We start from the raw sequence: 19,368 nt of genomic DNA on the forward strand, positions 1-19,368 counted from the left end.
AGAGACGCCATGCTCAGCTCTCCCAGGCAGCTGCAACCCACGATGGACTTAGGCTAGAATCTTTCCGGTAAGCGCACCTTGGGGTGCTTACAAACATCATTAGAAATGGGCTAGACCAGGTGCGAGAATTAGCCTGTAAGGGCTAGAGTTCATGGGTCAAGCAGTTCTTTAAATGAATACAGTTTGTGTGTTGTTATTTCGGGCATAAGCTAGCCAAGCGGCCGGGGTATTGGGGACGCAGCCCCGCCGCTCTTATTTCAACACTTGGCCAATTTCTATCTAGCCTCTTCTAGGCTAACTCTCGCACCTGGACTAGCCCATTTCTAATCATCTGTATAAGCACCCCAAGGTGCACTTACCGGGAAGATTCTAGCCTACGTCCATCCTGGGTCGGAGTTTCCTGGGAGAGTGGAGCCTGGCGTCTCTGCTCCAGAGAGCAGAGCTGTCAAGTCTGAGCTCACTTCCTCTTCCTCCCAGCATTCTATTCTGTTTACTCCTCCCACCTATGTTTTAACCTCTCAGGGCAAGCAGTTTCTTTATTTAATTAACCAATGACCTTCCTCCATCATGTATGTATGCCTCTGTAGTCAGAAAACAGAGAGAGGATGAGAAGCAGATCTAGGCTATAAAAGTTCAAGGCCCACCCCCAGGAGCTCCACCTGTAAAGGCTCCACAGATCTTCAGATCAGGACCACCTGCAGGGTACCACATATTCATTAGCCACCCTGTATATTTGATGCTGAGACCACCTAGAAGCAATACCAGTGGAGAAACAACACAGCACTGTATGCCCTTCTGTATTTCAGGGCAAACAGTAGTGTTCTCACTAAGGGCCATGTCTCAGTTTAAAAAAAGATCCAGGAGGCTGGAGAGACTGCTTAATGGTTAAAGCACTTGCTGCTCTTGCAGGGGATCCAGGTTCAATTCCCAGCACCAACAGGTTATCTCACAACCACCTGTAACTCCTTTTCCCCAGAGATGTGATGCCCACTTCTGACCTCCTTTCACACCAGGCAAACATGTGATACACATATAGACATAACAACAAAACACTCATAAACTAAAACAAATCTTTTTAAATGTTTTTCCAAAGATACCTTTCAACTTAAAATTCATATAGGATCGCAACAAGATTTTGCTTTGTGGGGTTCGGAGACACAGACAAGGTTCTAACTGTTTATGTTTCCATCTTGGACCCTGAAAAGGAAGGTTTTATTTTAAACACTAATGAGGAGATATTTCTGGAGAACAAGATCAAATGTCCCATGTGTTAATAGCATCGGCATTTAATCAGTGACGGCCCTGTAGACCTCTGAGACCGGTCCACAATCAACTTCTCCCAGACCACCACCGCATCAGTGGAGGACCAGTTTACATGGTGAACTGTGCTTGTCTCTGATTTTTATTCCAAATCCCAGGGTCTCCTTGGTGTGACTCTGTGTGGTTGTTTACACAGGCCCAGCAGGACTGTGCTTGACTTTACTAAGGAATCATAGTTACAATGGTGATGTAACTATGGCCTTCCTTGGAATGCATGACCAGGTATGACCCTTGCATTAGAAAGGTTCTAATTAGAGGAACTTAATTAGAGGATCTGAACTGATAGAATGCACATCAACTGTAAAATAATAATAATAATAATGATGATTTCTTGATTGGCTTACATGCTAGGGCCCAGAGAGTCCAGCAATAGCTGCCTGCACACTGGAGAAGCTGAGAACCCAGTAGCAACTCAGTCCATGAAGCTGGATTCCTCACTAGTTCTGATTGGTCTTATGGGCCTGGAGGATTCATGGTGGGTGGTTGATTTTCAGTCCATGTTGGAAAGCCAAAGAAGCTGGAGTCTGACATCAGCAAGGGACAACAGCATCCACCCTAGAGGCTACTAGCAAAAAGGGGCAATGAGGGAGGCAGAGATGCTTTCTCCTTGGATCTCTTTATGGCTGAACCCCTCATCAGAAGACTTGGTCCACGCTTGGAGGGAGCTCTTTTCATCAGTTAATCCTTTCTAGAAATACGCTTCTGCACCTATGTCAAGGCTTGTCTCTTAGTTGATTCCTAATACCGTCACGGTAATAACTGAGATTAATCAGCACCACAGCCGTTCATTTAAAACCTTTATGAGATATAATCTGTATAAATCACTTATTTAAAGTATAAAAATTCAGTAGCTTATTTCTTTTAATCACCACAATCATTTTGGGGATATATACCTCCCCCCAAAACCCATGGTTTTCTTAGGTTGCATCTAATCTAGTTCCCCTGTTCCTCAGCCCTAGGCAACCACTTACCTACCTTGTCCCCATACAACACTTCATAGAAACAGATTCAGGCAACATATGCCTTCTTATGACCTGTTTCTTTCACTTAGCGCGATGTTTTCAAGGTTCATCCATACTATAAAAGGTGTCAGCCCATCATTTCTCATCAGCACATAATATTCCACTGTGGTTAGATCACCTTTTGTTTTCCTCTTCACCATGATGAACACTCAGTTGTTTCCTCCTCCCCTCCCCCGCCCCCTTTGGAAGCATGCTGCTGCAAATATTCATGAATAGGTTTTGTGTCAACAAGCTTTCGGCTCCATCAGGTACTCCTAGGTTGGAGCAGAACCACTGGATCCCTCAGCAGCTCCATGACTAACACTCAAGAACTGCTGTGTGTGTGTGTACATGGGAGGGGGTACACACACCACGGCATGCATGTGGAGGTCAAAAGACAACCTTCAGGAGTCAGTTCTTTCCTTCCACCAGGTGGTCCCTGGGATTAAACTCTTGGCTCGGCAGCAGGCACCTATACTAGCTGTGCCATCTCGCTAGTCCATCAGTGAAGACTCTTGAAGAGATAGTGGCTAAAACCAAATGACAGATTTCTCTTTTCTGAAGTCACATGCTCTTAACTTGCTAAGTGAAAAACAAGACACCATGTGGCCACGACTAGTCCAATTTCATAGGTCCACTGAGCGTGCACGAAAGGGAGGGTGTGGGGCCAGTGACACTGTGCCTCCCCCTGGGCAACCAGATGGCTGCAGAGGCACTGGGTACTGCATACCCACATGGAAAAACCACATAAGAGGCTCTTACCATTTGCTTTATTTTTTTTTATTTTTTATTCTCCCCAAGTCAACGAGGCAGCAGGATGAACAGAGATGAGACACACTGTTCCCTCACACGATCCTTCAAAAACCTCTTCCAAACTGATGTGTTCCAGAAAATACTAGGCTTGCTTTCTTTTCTTCATCAGAGTTGACCGGATAGACGTGGCCTTCCATATGCTAACGATAACTCCCCTCCTGATGGGGGCCAACTTAGAGCTCTCATACCCAGGAGACAGAGAAACTCTGGGTTGGCTTCCCTCAAGCTCTTCCCAGAATGCCCAGGCTGACTGCTCTGGCCTCCTTAGCAAGCCTGGTCCCCTGGCTCTCCCAACCTCAGAGCTAACAGAGAAGCAGAGGGTTTAGGGGCTCTCTGGGGACCCACCTTGCATGCCACAAGCCACTCAAGGTCTGCAGCCCAACAATCACTCTTGGATGCTTTCCGCTTCTGTCCCCTTAGGAAGACAAGCTTTGTTGGAAAAGGCAACAGAGCTGTCTCAGGACTCAGCCAGGCTCACTTGGTAATAAATGCCTCTATTGTCAATTGAAAGTAGAGTGTGTCTATAGCGGCTTGGATTGTCCCCTGGGGCCAGAGAGGATGGATTTTCTTAGGCTGCCGAGAGCATCTCAGACGATAACATCTGGGACAAAGGGTTTCCCGGGTGCTGCAATGTCAACTGTGCTCTTTGTAAATGGACTGGTGAACTCGGATGTCACGCAAACAGGGGGAAGCCCTGGTTTCCCTTCCCGTATAGCCAGTGGGTATGTGCCTTTTTCAGCTTGACTCACTGAATTTCCTCACTCCCACCAGCCTTTCTCTGCTGCTCTGTCCAAGGTATTGGGATAAATGAGAACAAAGGGAAAAAAAATACCCTAAGCTGCCGGCCCTCCCCTTTGGAACCAGCCAAGCCATGTCGGTATGCCCCGGGGTGTCTCTTGAATTACAGTCAAAACAACAGTCACAGCCTGCTACAGAGTTACTAATGGAGTGGATTTCATTTGCACAGTCTCGGGTGTGTCTCAAGTATCCAAGAGGGTCACCCACGTTGCCGCCTTTTCCGTCCCCGCAGCTTCAGGCGCCTGGCAGGTAGGCTGACAGGCTGCTTCCCAAATGTCTCCATGATTTCTCTTATCCTAGCCAGGTTCGTCTTGCTGAGTATGAAGTCACACCGAGTGGCCCCCATGTCATAGCCAACCATGCAGTTCTTGGAGGAAGAGACGAAGCCCTCTGCCTTGGCAGTGACCACATATTCGCCAGGGTTCAGTAGGCGCCAGTAATCCCCGTCACTGGCTGGAAGAAAGCAGGGCACCTCAGAGTAGATCCTTTGGAGCACAAGTATTCCCAGCTTCAGCACATGATCAGCCTAGCAGAGAGGGCCCTGAGCTCCTATGCTCAAGTGCTTAGAGCACTCCGGAAGCCAAGGTATTTTTCTCCTTGGCAGCTGCCTTAATGTTTCAACAGGAAAGGGCAGGGGTGTAGGCTTCTGCAGCTTAGGAGCAGAGCTGGAGATGAGGCCTCTGGCAGTTTTTCCTATGTGATAGTACAGGGCATTTGTTCTAAATATGAGCTCACAGACATTATGTCCTTGCTACAAAACAGCATTTTGCAAAGTCAGCAACTCACAGCTTCCTGGCTTCCCTCTGCATAGTTATGAATACAGAAGAATTACTTCTAAAAGGGGAGAGATTCTAAAAAGTTCAGTAACAGACTGCCCAGGAAATGGCCCTGGTGCCTGCACACTGCTCTAGCCCTCATTCTGTGGCCATGGAGAGAAACTTGGGAGCCACAGGAACAGTTACACAGGGACTCAAGGCAGGGCAGGAACGCAACAATGCAGTAAAAGGCCCATGAACACTAGCAAGCTGCAGACAGGCTGTAGAGGAGCCCTAATACCCAGTTCTACCGCTGGTCACTTACCCATGGGTTCCTTCCTTAGCTTCCTGTGGGTCAGAACAACATCAGGCAATGGCAGACTCTGGGCTTAACTAATTCCCCATTGAGAGCAACTAAGCTCACTTTCTCATGCAGGCATGCCTGCTGGCTTCTCTCTCTCTCTCTCTCTCTCTCTCTCTCTCTCTCTCTCTCTCTCTCTCTCCTTCTTCCTTCCTTCATTTCTTTCTTTATTTGTTTGTTTATATGTTTACTTTGGTTTTTCGAGACAAGTTTCCTCTGTGTAGCTTTGGAGCCTGTCCTGGCCCTCACTCTGTAGACCAGGCTGGCCTCGAACTCACGGAGATCCGCCTGCCTCTGCCTCCCGAGTGCTGGGATTAAAGCCGTGCTGGCTGCGTATCCACTCATCTCCTTTCAGCCGCTCTGTTCACCGACCACACTCAAAGGCGTGATGCTGAGATTCAGTTACAGATGGATTACATGACAAGACATAGGCACTAAAGGATGCCATATCTTCACACAGTGGCTATGACAGGGGCAGAGGACCACTCCTACTCTCAAAGACACTGTATTTTAGAAGGAAAGTTGGGAGGGCAGAGGACAAGTGGAAGACACAGTTTGCTCAACATGGCTCAAGAAACTCAAGGATGCTGAGATCCTTAAAAGCAGAATTACATGCCAGGCTGACTGGCCGACACAACTCCTGGGACCGCTTCCTGAAACATCTCTTGTCTACATATCTCCCTATCTATGTATGGTGAACCCAGACCTCTGCATGCCAGACAAGCTCTACCACTGAGCTATACCCCAACCTCATGTGGAGTCTCTTATTTGATGGAAAACCTGCATTCCCACTAAAGGAAGGCACAAGGCAATGACTGATACCCTTTGGGGAGCTCTTTCTCTGTATGTGTGTGTTGACATGCTTGCATATGTGAAGGGGCTCATGCATGTATGTGTGTACATGCAGAGGCCAGGGATTGAGTCTAGTGTCTTCCTTGATTGCTCGTCACTTTGTTTTCTGAGTTAGGGTCTCTTGCTGCAGCTAGAACTCACCAGTTTGGCTATTCTAGCTATCCAGCTTACCCCAGTGATTCCTTGTCTCTTATTCCTGAGCATTAGGATTATAAGAGATGAAGTTAAACTGAGTCTCCAGCATTTACATGGATGTTGGGATGCGAACTCTGGTCCAAATCCTTGTGTGGCAAATGTTTTATCCACTGGATCCTCTCTGCTCCTTTTCTTGTCTCTGAACAGATGCTTTGTGATTCTGTTCTCTCCTCTGGCGCTCCGTGCCTTTCTTGCCTGTCTCTGTATCTACCTGTTGCATTTCTTTCTTGGCACTGGTTACCATATGTGATATTTTTTTTTCTCCCTAACCATCAATTGCAGGTCTCCTCCACCAGAAAGCATACTCAGTGGTCAGGGACATCTTGGCCACTGTAGCTGGAGTTCTTGGCAAATGCTCAGTGCCCAATGAGCCAAGCCAAAAGGCAGAAGGAAATGATGGTGATCATGTTCATATAACAGAGTTCAGAAAACGAGATATTCATTCTATAATCTAGAAGTTTCCACTCCTGAAACATGGATGTACTGCTGTCCCCTCTGCCTGGCAGATCTCTCAGAAGCTCATGGACAATGTTTTCCCACTTTATACCTGAGGCTCTTGTTATTTCTACTTCTTCCCCAATGATGCTTATCCTACAACCATGCATTGGGGGACATAGAGGGAGCCATGGCCTGAGTTCTGTCCCATCAAACAACTGATCTAGTGTTCTGGAGTAAACACTTAATGTAGCCGTCATGCACGGTTAAAACTGTGAAAGCTGCTTGTCACTTATGGGGTGAAAGGGGGCACCCCAAGCCTAATAAGTGTTCATTCATTAGCCACTCAAACTGATATCTTCTAAATAATGACAGCACGTGCAATCCTAACCCAAATGTGCTTTATGAAAACTCTTTCTAGCTCCCTGCCCGTGGGATTCGGCTTAATGCCTCTGTTTACATTATCCAAACTTCTCCTGAAATGAAACTTGTCGGATCATATAAGCCTCAGACAAAAGGCAAGGCAGATTCAGCACTTCTGGGGAGCATGAAAGGAAGGAGGCCCGTAAAGAGCCGTGCATGGAATATGGAAGGCATCTGCCCAGAGCAAACACTGGGAAATTATTTATAGGAGGAAGTGAGGGGAGGGGATGCATTTCCCATTAGCTCGTCCAAACTGTCTGCCTGATTACAGGGGCTTGAAATTCAGAGCCCATTAAGCAAAGCATTCTCATCTAGGCTTATAGTGCCCCAGGGCCTTTTTTACCTCCTACTGTGTAAAGCCCCTGTGTTTTCCTACATTGCCCACCAGGCACTAAATAGTGTAAGGAATGGTCAGGGCTCCTTTAAGAAGTACTCTCTGAAAGGAACATTCAAACAATATTTAAAACACAGAGCCCACATAGAACTAGAACAAATGGCCCCCTTTTTCATTCATAAGGATCACTAATTCTGCTTGATCTCTAGAAAATTATGGGGACTTGGTCCATGTCTATTGAATAGACGGATGGATGGATGGATGGATGGATGGATGGATGGATGGATGGATGGATTGGCAGATGTATGTATCTATGTATGTATGGATGGACAGATGGATGAGTGAATGTATATATGGGTGTTCATAAGGAGCTACTGGGTACAAATTTCCATGCAATACTAGTAAAACCTTATGGACAGTGGCTGTAATATCTAGGACAAGTGGCAGAAATCCCACAGAGAGAAGCATTTTGGTGACTAAGGGGAAAGAACAATGATACCACATACCAGTCCCTAACTTCTCAGAAGCTTCCATTGCAATTGGAGTTTTGATCATTGCTCCAGACTATCCCGGGAAAGGGGCAAGAAGAAGCCAAAAAGCAAAAAATTCAGGCTTAAAAACCCCATTTGCAGGGATCTCTTGGGGAGTTGGAAGAAGATGCTAATTCAATCCTAAATAAGAAGTTTCTACATGAGTGCCCCATGCTAACCAACTGTGCCACTGGCACTCTGGTGAAAAAGTTTCTGAAATGCCAATCATGAGAGAAGCCCAAGCAACACACTGCAAGGAGCAGGTATTGCTTACTGAAGCAATTTATGCACATTCATAGATACCTGTCCGGATGTCATGGTTAACCCCTTCGACGGAGATGATGGCATTTGGGATCCCTTTTCCATGCAAATCTCTCACAATGCCTTTGATGCCCCGATGAACCTACGGCAAATGTGAGACACAGTTCTTCACCAGCCAGTTCTAGACAGCAACAGCACAGGAAGTAGGCAGTGCAGGTAACATCAGTCCAGCCCTCACCAAGAACATTCCAAGGGCCACATCTAGTTCAGTATGCACCTGGCTCTGCATAAACTTTGCAGAAAGTTTTGTGACCCATGAGCCAGAAAGTTTCTCATTGGAATCAAAATCCCCCAGAGATGAAAACATATGAAGGTCTGAGAGTTTTATTAAAATATCCCCACTAGGGCTAGGGATGTAGTACTACAGATACTACAGATATACAATGCCTGCCCAGCGTGCATGAGGTCCTGGTTCCAGCCCTAAGGCACTGAAAAATCAAAGCAAAAATTCTCTGGAAACTAGAATTTGATTTTTCTTTTAATTAATTTATTTTATTTTTAGTCAAAGTCTCATCATGCAGCCACAGCTGGCCTGGAATTTTCTGTAGAGACTTGACTGGCCTTGAACTCAAGACAACCTCCTACTTCTGCCTCCCAAGTTTTGGTAGCAAAGGCTTATACCACTAGCTTGAAACATAATTTTTAATCAGGCATGCTTGCTTTGAATTTTCCTAGGTTCCATGAACTTAACAACAAAGGAGTTAGAGACAAAGGAACCAGGGGCCATCAGAAAATGACTGCTCTGGAAGTTGGGAAGTCATGGCACATGCTTTTAATCCCAGCACTCAGGAGGCAAGAGGCAGGTGGATCTCTGTGAATTCAAGACCAGCCTGGTCTGCAGAGTGAGTTCTAGGCTGTTAAACAAAGAAACCCTGTCTTGACAATTCAAAAAGAAAAGAAGAAAAGGACTGTTTTGTCTAGAGCCCCTCTACTGACCATGTCATACAACACACACTAGCCAGAACCTGTGCCTCAGTCTCCCTGTCTGTAGGATAATGCAACAATCCACAACAGCTCAGCAACTTTCCAATGAGAGTCTGGGCATATTATCGACAGGGGCAACTTTGACTAACTCAGACCACAACTTTAAAACTGTGTTTTCACAATCAAGGCCTTCCCTCTTTTCCTTTTACAAAGGAAACCTAGCCTTTCTCATGAGGTCCCAGGGCTGAAGCAGAAGGTGGACTCACAGCTTCCTGAGACGAAGAAACTGGTTCCTACCCTCTGTGCCAGGAATCCTCCTAGGACCCTTGGAGGGCACACTCAGCTGTAAGATCCAGATGCCAGCCACAATCATCTGTGCAGAGGTGCAGTCAAAGCACCAGAAAGTCGGTGCCTGTGCCAACCACAGTCATCTGTGCAGAGGTGCAGCCGCAGCACCAGGAAGCTGGTGCCCAGTGCTAGCCATAGTCAAATGTGCAGGGGTGCAGCCACAGTACCAGGAAGCTGGTACCCAAACACTGGCAGCAAGCACCATCCAACCTTCCCATGACTACGATTCTCACAGCCACATCCTGTTTCTTAGCTAGCTCCTCTCCTCCCAGACACGCGCCCAGCATACCTGTTCCATGAACACAATCAGAGACTCCCGGTTATTCTCCCACTCCTCGGGCAGCTCACTCTCGTGCGGGTATTTATCACAGCCCACGTAGATGGACAGCTCAAAGCAGTTTGTGTGGAGGTAGCTGAAATCATTCAGACCTGCCAAGTCAACCAGACATTTGAACTAACTTAGGCTTTGAATTGCATGGGGAGGTGGCAAGAATGTTCCAGAACATTTAGAGGTCTTTAACTGAACAGGGAGGCCATAAAAATCTACTATAGATAAACACAGAAAGCCAAATGTGCCTGAAAAGCCACCATTAATTACCTCAATGGACTAAGTGTTTAATTCTCTGTATTTGACGGCTATACGGGTCTCAGACGAGAGCTTGAATAGTTCCCTATTTCAATTCATTAAGACAGCTATCCGAGTCACAGCCCATGCTGTCTGCACGGTCTTTTCTGTGTATCCGTCTTCCTGCACCTCTCCTGTGCCTCTCCATAAACTGAGTCCTACAGGTCACTGCATCCTCCCCACAAGCTCTGCCATAGCTCAGTCTCACAAATAAGACAAGTGAGGCTGCTATCAGTAAAATGTGGATACAGGATTCCTGTGTCTACAAAGGGCCATGGTCTAGGTTGGAACCATTGCTCTTGTCTCCAATACTGTGGCTACTTGGTAACTGCCTGGCTATCCCACCTACCCAGTGAGCCCCAAAGCAGCAGACCCGCATTCTGACGTGAAGATGGGAAGCTGCCGTTCTGGAGTATGACTGTCCCCATACGAGCTTTCTGGGGCTACTGTTACATATGACCACATCCTGGCTTAAATAAGACACCCATTCCCTTGGGTCCTCAGGTATGTGTGTTCCCTGCAGAGTCTTGTGGGAGCCCCGTCCCTGTCTGCATGACTTTTGCTGGCCCAGGCATTTCTTATGTCACTAGCTTGACTCTACAGTCTTCTGTATTTGCTTTTTCCTCTTTGGGTCCATTTAAGGACACTACCCACTGACGCAGGGCACATCCAATAACAGAGAAGGAACATCTCCAGGCCCTTAAACTGCATCTTCTAAGACTCTTCCCAGTAAAGTAACAGTTACAGGGGCAAAACAATTACAAAAGAGACATGCTGTTTGGGGGAATCTTTCTCAAGTCACTACACTATCCAGTATTTATGAAATGAATACATTATTATCACGAGGGTCCCATGGCATAAAGTAGCCCAGCTCTTGGGGTGGGTGGGATCTGCGGATTGGACCTAAAACATTATCCATGCTCAGCACTGAGCCACCTTCGAATACTGAGCTTCTCCCTCCCTGTCCCTTCTCGACATCTCCACCCCTGAACAGGAAGTGTCTACCAAGCTATGTTCTATATCAGTAGGGAAGCACCTTTTCTGGGCATGGGGAGATCCTCTAAGGGGCCCTCCCTGCTCTCTGAGGGTCAGTTCTAGAAGGTGGAAGCTGGGTAAACAGGCTCTGTGTGGACTGAGGAATGTGTTTTCTATGTACTTCCCCAGCTCAGCCCTCAGATGGTCTTTCTCCCTTGCTGCCCTCTATGAAGGGTCTTTCCTTTAAAGTCAGACTTTGGGGTCTTAACCCACTGTGCCACCCTGGCAACAGTACTTAACCTTTAGCAGCTGAGCTCTCTCTACTTGGTTCCAGACTCTAGACACTTCAATTTCAGCAACTGTGACCTTGAGTAAATCAGGGACTAAAGGGACATGATGGGACTGTACTCGGGGACACAATGGGACTGTATTCAGGGACACGGTGGGAGTGTATTCAGGGACACGGTGGGACTGTATTCAGGGACACGGTGGGGCTGTATGCAGGGACATGGTGGGACTGTATTCAGTTCAGGGACACGGTGGGGCTGTATGCAGGGACATGGTGGGACTGTATTCAATTCAGGGACACGGTGGGGCTGTATGCAGGGACATGGTGGGGTTGTATGCAGGGACATGGTGGAATTGTATTCATGGATACCTTTACGAGGACAGGCCAACTCTACATCGACTCATCTATCAACCTACAGCCAGGAATTACTGAGGACATCTGGGAGCAGAGGCACCTAGTGCAAGTCTTGACTCTTAGGAGGGATTGGCTTCCTTTAAACATAAAGGTGTCGTTAGCCTCACATTCTTAGGCTCTGCGAGAACTAAAATAATTGTGATCATCAAAACTGTGGAGTGGATTTTTTTTTCTTGGTTCAAGAATCTTTGAAGTACTAGAAGCCTAAGACATGCTGGAAGCCGAAGACATGCTGACAAACTGATAAGAAATTTCAGCCTGGAGCGGCTTGGGCCCATCCATCTCTGTCGTTGACACCCTGCTCTCCAAGCGAGGCCTTGCTCAGAGTGTTCCACACAGAAGGGCTTCAACAGTGAAAGATGTGTCTTTCCCACCCGTCCAGAGCACCTGTGGAGCAGGATCTGCCACACTGCCTGAGAGTTCTTCCAAACCTTCAGCCCAGGCAAGAGGCATCCTTTCCAACCCTCTCTGTGACCGAAGTCATTCCTACTGCCCACAGCACCCGCCCATCTCGGGACTGAGAGTGCAAGTCTGCAGCCAAGAAGAGCAAGTCACTTTGGAGTTCAAAAGCACAGGCTGCCCATGCTAGACACTTTGAAAGGCAACTAGCCTCACTCGTAAGTGCCCCATCCCCACCCCCACCCCTGCACACTCACTGATGCCTGCAGTGCAGGGTAATGAGTGAGAAAAAACGGAATGGAGAGGCTGAGGGGGAAGGGAGGAAATTAGAGATCAGATTTCTTTAATCTACAAAGAATGGAATCTTCAGAGTCCATCACAGAAGGCTGATGGAGAAGAATCAAGCGAGCATGTGGCTTTGCTACAAAGTCCCCAAAATAAGGGCAAGCAGAATTGGGTGAGTGAAACGTCCAATGCTGCCTACACTAGCTTGCAGCAGCCTGCTTTCATGATGTCACTATTAACGGGACGCTGTCACACTCAACTGTGTCTGTTCGCAACTTAGTCACAGCAGAAAAAAACAAAATAATAGCTTTTACTCAGAGATTCTTGTAGGTATGTCTTTAGGGCTAAACCTGAACTTTTTTTAAAAAAAAAATGCTTTCTTAATCAATAGGAAATGTCCCCGATAAATACAAACCAGTGTTTCTTTTGTAATGGGCATAGTGCAAAGTCGTTGCAGAGAAAGAATTATCTCCACTTGGATTGCTGCCAAGACAAACACGGCATCCTTTTTGACATGTTTTGAAGTGACTATAGGAACAATTATTTCTATTTTTGCTTTCTTTTCCAAGAGAAAAGTATATTTGAAAAGTATTCGAAGACTGAATTTATAGTAAAGTAAAATACCATGGAAACTAGGGTGTGGAATGGAGAACAGGGTAGGCTCAGAACATCACGGGGTCTTCTTGTTCCCTTGGAAGGTGCTGTGGTAAGATAGTCTGACGAAGTGCAACTGGGAGGGGGTACTGTCTGGCTTCCAATTCCAGGTCACAGTCCAACAGAGCAGGAAGCTCGGAGTGACTGGTTATAGCCACAGTCAAGGGCAGAGAGAAATGAATGCATGAGCATGCATTATTGACTTGCTTGGCTATGCTCAGCTCACATTTCCAGAGACACCTACCTAGGGGATGGTGTTGTCCACAGTGGTCTGGGCCTTCCCACATCCATTAACAACCCATCCCGCACACATGTCCACATATAGACAATCCCTCACAGTAACTTGAGGCATTGCTTTTCTCCCATATGATCCACAGGGCTCTCTGACTGTTGCCCAAGTGATTTGGGGGTCTCTTGGGGAAGCTTCTCCAGGCCAATGTGCAGGTTGTATACAACAGGCGTTGACATATATCATTGGTGGCAACTGGGTGGCTAGCCGGTGGACAGCAGATACACATAACTACCGCCACCACATGGAGATCTCAGGACCCAACTCAGTCACATCACACCTCAGCCAAGATGAGGTTCACAGTCTTGGACAGTTCCCCAGATCCTGGTAACTGAGCACAAAGCCCTAGCTCTGGCACCACTGTGCCCTGCTGCTTTCTCCCACCTGCAGTCCTGTGACATCTGAGTATCTCAGTGGCTAAGGGCAAGGCCTAAAACACTCCACCTCTATCAGTCTCTCGCGTGGGCAGAGTCCCTGCTATCTCCAGGCCATTCTCGTTCATAAAAATGAGTAAGCCCCACCCACCTCTGAGAACACAGTAAGGGTTAAAGACTAGTCGTTGGGGAGTGCTGATGCTTTGGAAGCCACTGATGGCAGTCATACCGAACATAACAATGAGAGGGAGTATGATAGCTCATCAGTTGTCAACCTTACTACATTTGAAATTGTCTAAAACCCAAGCAACTGGGCACACCTGTGATGGATTTTCTTTCTTTTTTTTTTTTTTAAATTTATTTATTTATTTATTAAAGATTTCTGTCTCTTCCCCACCGCCGCCTCCCCTTTCCCTCCCCCACCCCCAACCAAGTCCCCCTCCCTCGTCAGCCCAAAAAGCAATCAGGGCCTGTGATGGATTTTCTTGACTGGATCATTTGAGGTGGGAAGACCCACCATGAATCTGGTCCACACGTTCTGATGGGAGCCCACATGGAAGAAGGAAGCTTTTGCCTTTTGCCTGCTTGCCCTCACTCTCACTGACAAGTGCATCTATCCTACTGCTGAAGCATCCCTCCACTGGTATTAGAACTTATTTCTTTGGGATTCCAACACAGACTGAAGACCATGAGCTCTCTGGGAATTCCTGGGAACTCAGCACCAGATTGGGATTGAACAACCACCAGATTCTTGACCTTTATGTCAGGAGAAAGAGCTACTCAGACTACAGCCTGTAATCAACTCTAATATATAATACATAATATATAATATATATTATAATATATATATTAGAGTATATATTCATCCTATCAGTTCTGTTTTCTTAGACAACCCTGACTAATCTGCAGAGAGCGTATAGAAGAGGGACCTGGGAGTTAACTCTGAACTAAAATCTATGATTGTTAATATTACCAACTTGACAGAACCTACAAACTAAGAGGAACACCCCTGGGTGTTCTGAGGTGTCTCTGAGGGATTCTCTAGATTGGGTCAATTTAGGTGAGAAGACCTTGGATATTACCACGTCATAGACTGGATTACTGGGCTGAACAAGAAGGAAAAAGATAACAGAATATCTGTATCCATCAGTCTCTACTTCCTGACTATGGATGCAATGTAACCATGCCTCACATTCCTGCCATAATGAACTACATCCTCTACTGTGAGTCAACGACCCTCTAACACACACACATACATACACATGCACACACACACACACCACTACCACCACCACACACACATACATACATTTCCCCCACCTCCACCAGCCTCCCACACCACCACACACACACATACACACATACCCCCAGTCCCCCCCACATACACAACCCCCAACACACACATACACGCATACACCCCCAGCCCCCCACACCACCACACACACACACATATCCCCACCCCCCATACATACACAACCCCCAACACACACACACACACACACACTACACATACACACATACCCCCCAGCACACACACATACACACACACACCACACATCACACCCCATACCCCCCTAACCCTCCCACAGTTGCTTTTTTGTATTTTGTCACGGCCACAGGAAGAGTAACTGAAACACCATCCATGGCCACTGGGGACATAATGTAGACTGGCAGATCTTAGACTTACTTCCAGCCACCGTGTGCCAGGAAGCCCCATTGACAGTGCCCTCCTCCTTCTGAAAGTCTTCTGTGTGGCACACTCGCCTCCTGGCATCCGTCATGAGGCGGTGAGTGGAGGCATAGGAGTATGCCAGCCAGCGGAACACATGATCATCGGGTGTTGGAGTGTGCTCCTGCATCTTCCACAGGGACCGCACCATGTCATAGGGGTATGCCACCACTAGCTCACCCCCCTGTAGGTTGCCTCCCAGCACAAAGGGGATCTTCTCCATCCAGGCAATGACAGCTCTGGTCTCCATGGCCACCTGGGAGTATACAAATTTAACAAAGAGAAGGAAATTGCTTCATTGCCCTAGCTTTCAAAATAAGGGAATTTTTTTTTAAAAAAAAAATCAGGAATTTTGTTGAATAATATTAGCAATATTCAGAATCTCAAACTGTGTCCTGGGAAAACTGGATTTTTTCTTTTAGATAAAAAAGGGACGGCCAGGGAAATGCCCAGTTTCCACAGCAGGATATTCTAGTAAATACTGAAGCGGGGTTAAAGCAATAGCATTCTGTAATTCTACTGAACTCCTGGGTTAGGCGTGCTCACCCACAGCAACAGACAGCATGAGAAAGACACACGAGTTAGCTGATGTCTCCAGATGAAAGGCACACACCCCAGAACCCACAAAGCTGAATCTCACCAGGCCTCTAGCTGAGGCATCAGCTGACTTTTTCTGCAAAGGGCCAGATGGTGAATATTTGGGGCTTTGTGGGCCAGGCAGGCTCTGCCACAGCTACTCAACTATGCTCCTGTAGCAAAGGAACACCATGCACAAAATGCAGAGGTGTGCCAACCGAGGCCCCTTGGGAAAGGCAGGCCTGCGTGGGCTGTAGTTTGTGGACGTCTGCTCTGTCTAGTCTCTGCCGGTCCTAAAGTCACTCTCTGTTTCCATAAGATGGAGAAGGACGTACACGCATCAGAGGAATGCAGCCCTGGCTCCCAGAGGCAGTGAGGGCAGCTGCTCATACACAGTCAAGGGTGACGTGAAGATGTAGGCAAGACAGGGAAGGAGAGGAAATAATGGAGGGCAGTTTGTTCAAAGATGTAAAATGCCTTTCAAACAATAGAAAGGAATGGGCCTCCTTTGAATCAAGATTTAAGCAAATGGGAGAAGGGTAAAGTGAGGTGAGAGCGATGAACAGGGAGAGGGGAGTTCACTGATTGGTGTAAGGAATGAAGGGGGGACAGTGGTGGTGCTCATCCTTAATCCCAGCACTCTGGAGGCAGAGGCAGGTGGATCTCTGTGAGTTCAAGGTCAACGTGATCTACAAAACGAGTTCTAGGACAGCCTGTGACACAGAGAACCCCTGTCTCAAAAAAGCAAAGCAAAACAAAACAAAACAAAAAATAGGAACTCTGACATAAACCTTGCAATATCAAGAAAAATCTTATTTGGGGCTAAGGAGGACTTTGTGGGTAGAACTGCTTGCCTCGCAAGCCTAATGACTGGAGTTCAGGTCTCAGAACTCACTTAAAATCCAGATGTGGTAACAGAGCTCCCTGGAGTTTAGAGATGCCTGTTGAAACATTTACAAGTGAGACTACATGATGACATGGTGTCTGCTTTTGTTAGAGTGGGGAAAGAAGCCCGGGTGGAAGAAGCATGTGTTGGCACACGTCAGCGCCGACACGAGGGCTTGTGAGCCCTCTGTTTCTCCCTTTACTTTTGTACTTTGACTTTTTATGGGGAAAAGTTATAAAAGAGGGAAATGACAATGCTAAAAGATCAAATTAAAGGTTGACGTGGCTTAATATAGACATGTAAATCAAGTCGGATTATAATAAACTGCGATTGTCACGCAAAGATAATTTCAGTAAGACAAAGTGGATGACAACAGAGGGGCACAGGAAGTCACTTACTGTGCAGACAGAAATGCCGACTCAGGGGTACAATGTGCTTGCCAGGCTTCATCAACCTTGATTCTGGTGTTTAAGCACACCATAGGCCCTGAGTCAGGTTAATTACAGAGCACATCTCATTGCACAGAATCAATATCGTTCCATGCTGGGAACCCAAATAAGTCTCAGGTGCAGGTGCTATAACCGGGGTGATTTCAGCCCCTCACACACCCCATTGCTTCCCATCCTAAATGAGCTGGCTCTCATTTTCCCTCAGTTTTGTTTTAACTACACGTAAAGATGTCAAATTTACTGTTTAGTTTTACTTGTCTTTCTCAGTTTTTTTTTAAAACCCAGTTTATGCTCCTAAGATTCATTCTTGATTTTGATGAGTGCTATTTCTCAGTCTTTTCCACTTTACAATGAAGAGACTGTTTATCTACATAGGTGAAAATGGACATTAAGTAGTCAGTCTTTTGCTGTAAGGAGGCATGATGCTTTGAACTCTCTGGTGCTATGTTCTGGTACACATATCACCAAAAGTGAAATGGCCACATGTCACCAGGACTCCATCTTGTATATATCATCAGAAGTGACAGTGTTTATACACCTAGCAATTAGTAAAAGCCAAAGATAATTCCATGGGAGTATAGTTGACATGGATGCAGATGATAGTATCAAATCCATGCATTTTGGGGGTGGCTATTTTGATTCTTTACAACTCTGTGGTTATAAAGAAATTCAAACAAATGACTCCGCCAAGAATTTCCACAATACCAGCCTGAAAGGCAGTTATGACCTAGGGCTATTCCTTCTGCTGGAGAAGATGAGGAAGGAGAGATAGCCTTGTCTCGATCCTCCACGCCACACCCTCTGCAGATACCCGCAGACAGTCCTCTGCCCTCCTCTGTCCTACAAATGAGAGGGTTTTTTTTTCACTCACTGTGGCATTTTCAGACAGATACCACTCAGGGATGGCAATGTAGTGGTTGGGCACTTTCCTTGGGGCGTTCTGCCGGTCCTCGGCCTCCCAGAGCAGCGAGTTTAAATCTGGAAAGTTATTGTTGATATCGATCCCGTCATGGGTCCAGCGTCCCAGGGACCAGCCTCCCAACTCGGAGCCCTAGAGAAGATCCAGAAGGTAAAGAGCTCTCAGATGCAGTGGAGAACCGGGGATGTGCGATGTGTCTGGGTCTCCTGTGTGCATCTCCAAATCTCTGAATACTCTTGGCTCCAGAAAAGACATCACAGGAGATTATAGAAAAACCTGCTATCAATGTCTGATAAGCCACAGACAACATAGCTACCTCAATCCAAAGATGGACACCCAGGGGACCACTCATACCATATGGCCAAGTTCAAAAGGCTTAGACGTCTTCTTGGACCTCTCCCTTGCCCCTTCCTCCACTGCTTGGCTGAGCCTCTGAAAAGGAAGAAGCCTGGAACTGGAGCATTGCAGTATCACTTACTATCCATGCAGTACCAATGTGTCCCCTGCCCAGAATCCTGGTTTTTTTTTTTTTTTTTTTTACTCATTGTTCTTTGGCTCTTTGGGGGCCTGCAACCCAGCTCCCAAATCAATACACAGTCTTACTCTTTCTTACGAATGCTCGGCTTTAGCTTATTTCTAGCCAGCTTTTCTTAAATTATCCACACTATCTTTTGCCTTCGGGCTTTTATCTTTCTCTAGTTCTGTGTATCTCTTTATTACTCCATTGCTATTTGTACAGCTGGGTGGCTGGCCCCTGTTGTCCTCCTCTCCTCCTTTTTCTCTCTCTTCTGTTTCTCTCTCTTCTCTCACATTCTTCTCCTTCTATTTATTCTGTCTGCCAGCCCCACCTATTTCTTTTTCCTGCTTTACTATTGACTGTTCAGCTCTTTATTAGACCCATTAGGTGTTTTAGACAGGCAAAGTAACACAGCTTCACAGAGTTAAACAAATGCAACATAAAAGAATGCAACACAACTTTGCAATATTAAACAAATATTCCACAGCATAAATGAATGTAACACATCTTAAAATAATATTGTAAAACACCTGACTTTGGAGTTAGTGTTGTGTCCATGGCCATATCACCCTGAATGT

General features: G+C 46.5%; 1 protein-coding gene across 1 annotated transcript in view; it reads right to left on the reverse strand.

Annotated features, from left to right (window-relative positions):
• Positions 1-3,095: 3,095 nt before the first annotated feature.
• Positions 3,096-19,368, reverse strand: part of Cpxm2 (carboxypeptidase X, M14 family member 2) — a 115,444-nt gene continuing 99,171 nt past the window's right edge. The window contains exons 10-14 of the mRNA XM_050137825.1: positions 18,226-18,405; positions 15,402-15,699; positions 9,700-9,839; positions 8,121-8,220; positions 3,096-4,385 (exon numbers count right to left, since the gene is read on the reverse strand). Of these exons, the coding sequence (XP_049993782.1) occupies positions 4,132-4,385; positions 8,121-8,220; positions 9,700-9,839; positions 15,402-15,699; positions 18,226-18,405 (972 nt within the window). The 3' untranslated portion in view covers positions 3,096-4,131. The remainder of the gene's footprint in view (positions 4,386-8,120; positions 8,221-9,699; positions 9,840-15,401; positions 15,700-18,225; positions 18,406-19,368) is intronic.

The sequence above is a fragment of the Alexandromys fortis genome, unplaced genomic scaffold (assembly GCF_014885135.2).
Source record: "Alexandromys fortis isolate MF-2015 unplaced genomic scaffold, M_Fortis_MF-2015_v1.1 scaffold_3, whole genome shotgun sequence".
Classification (NCBI taxonomy): domain Eukaryota; kingdom Metazoa; phylum Chordata; class Mammalia; order Rodentia; family Cricetidae; genus Alexandromys; species Alexandromys fortis.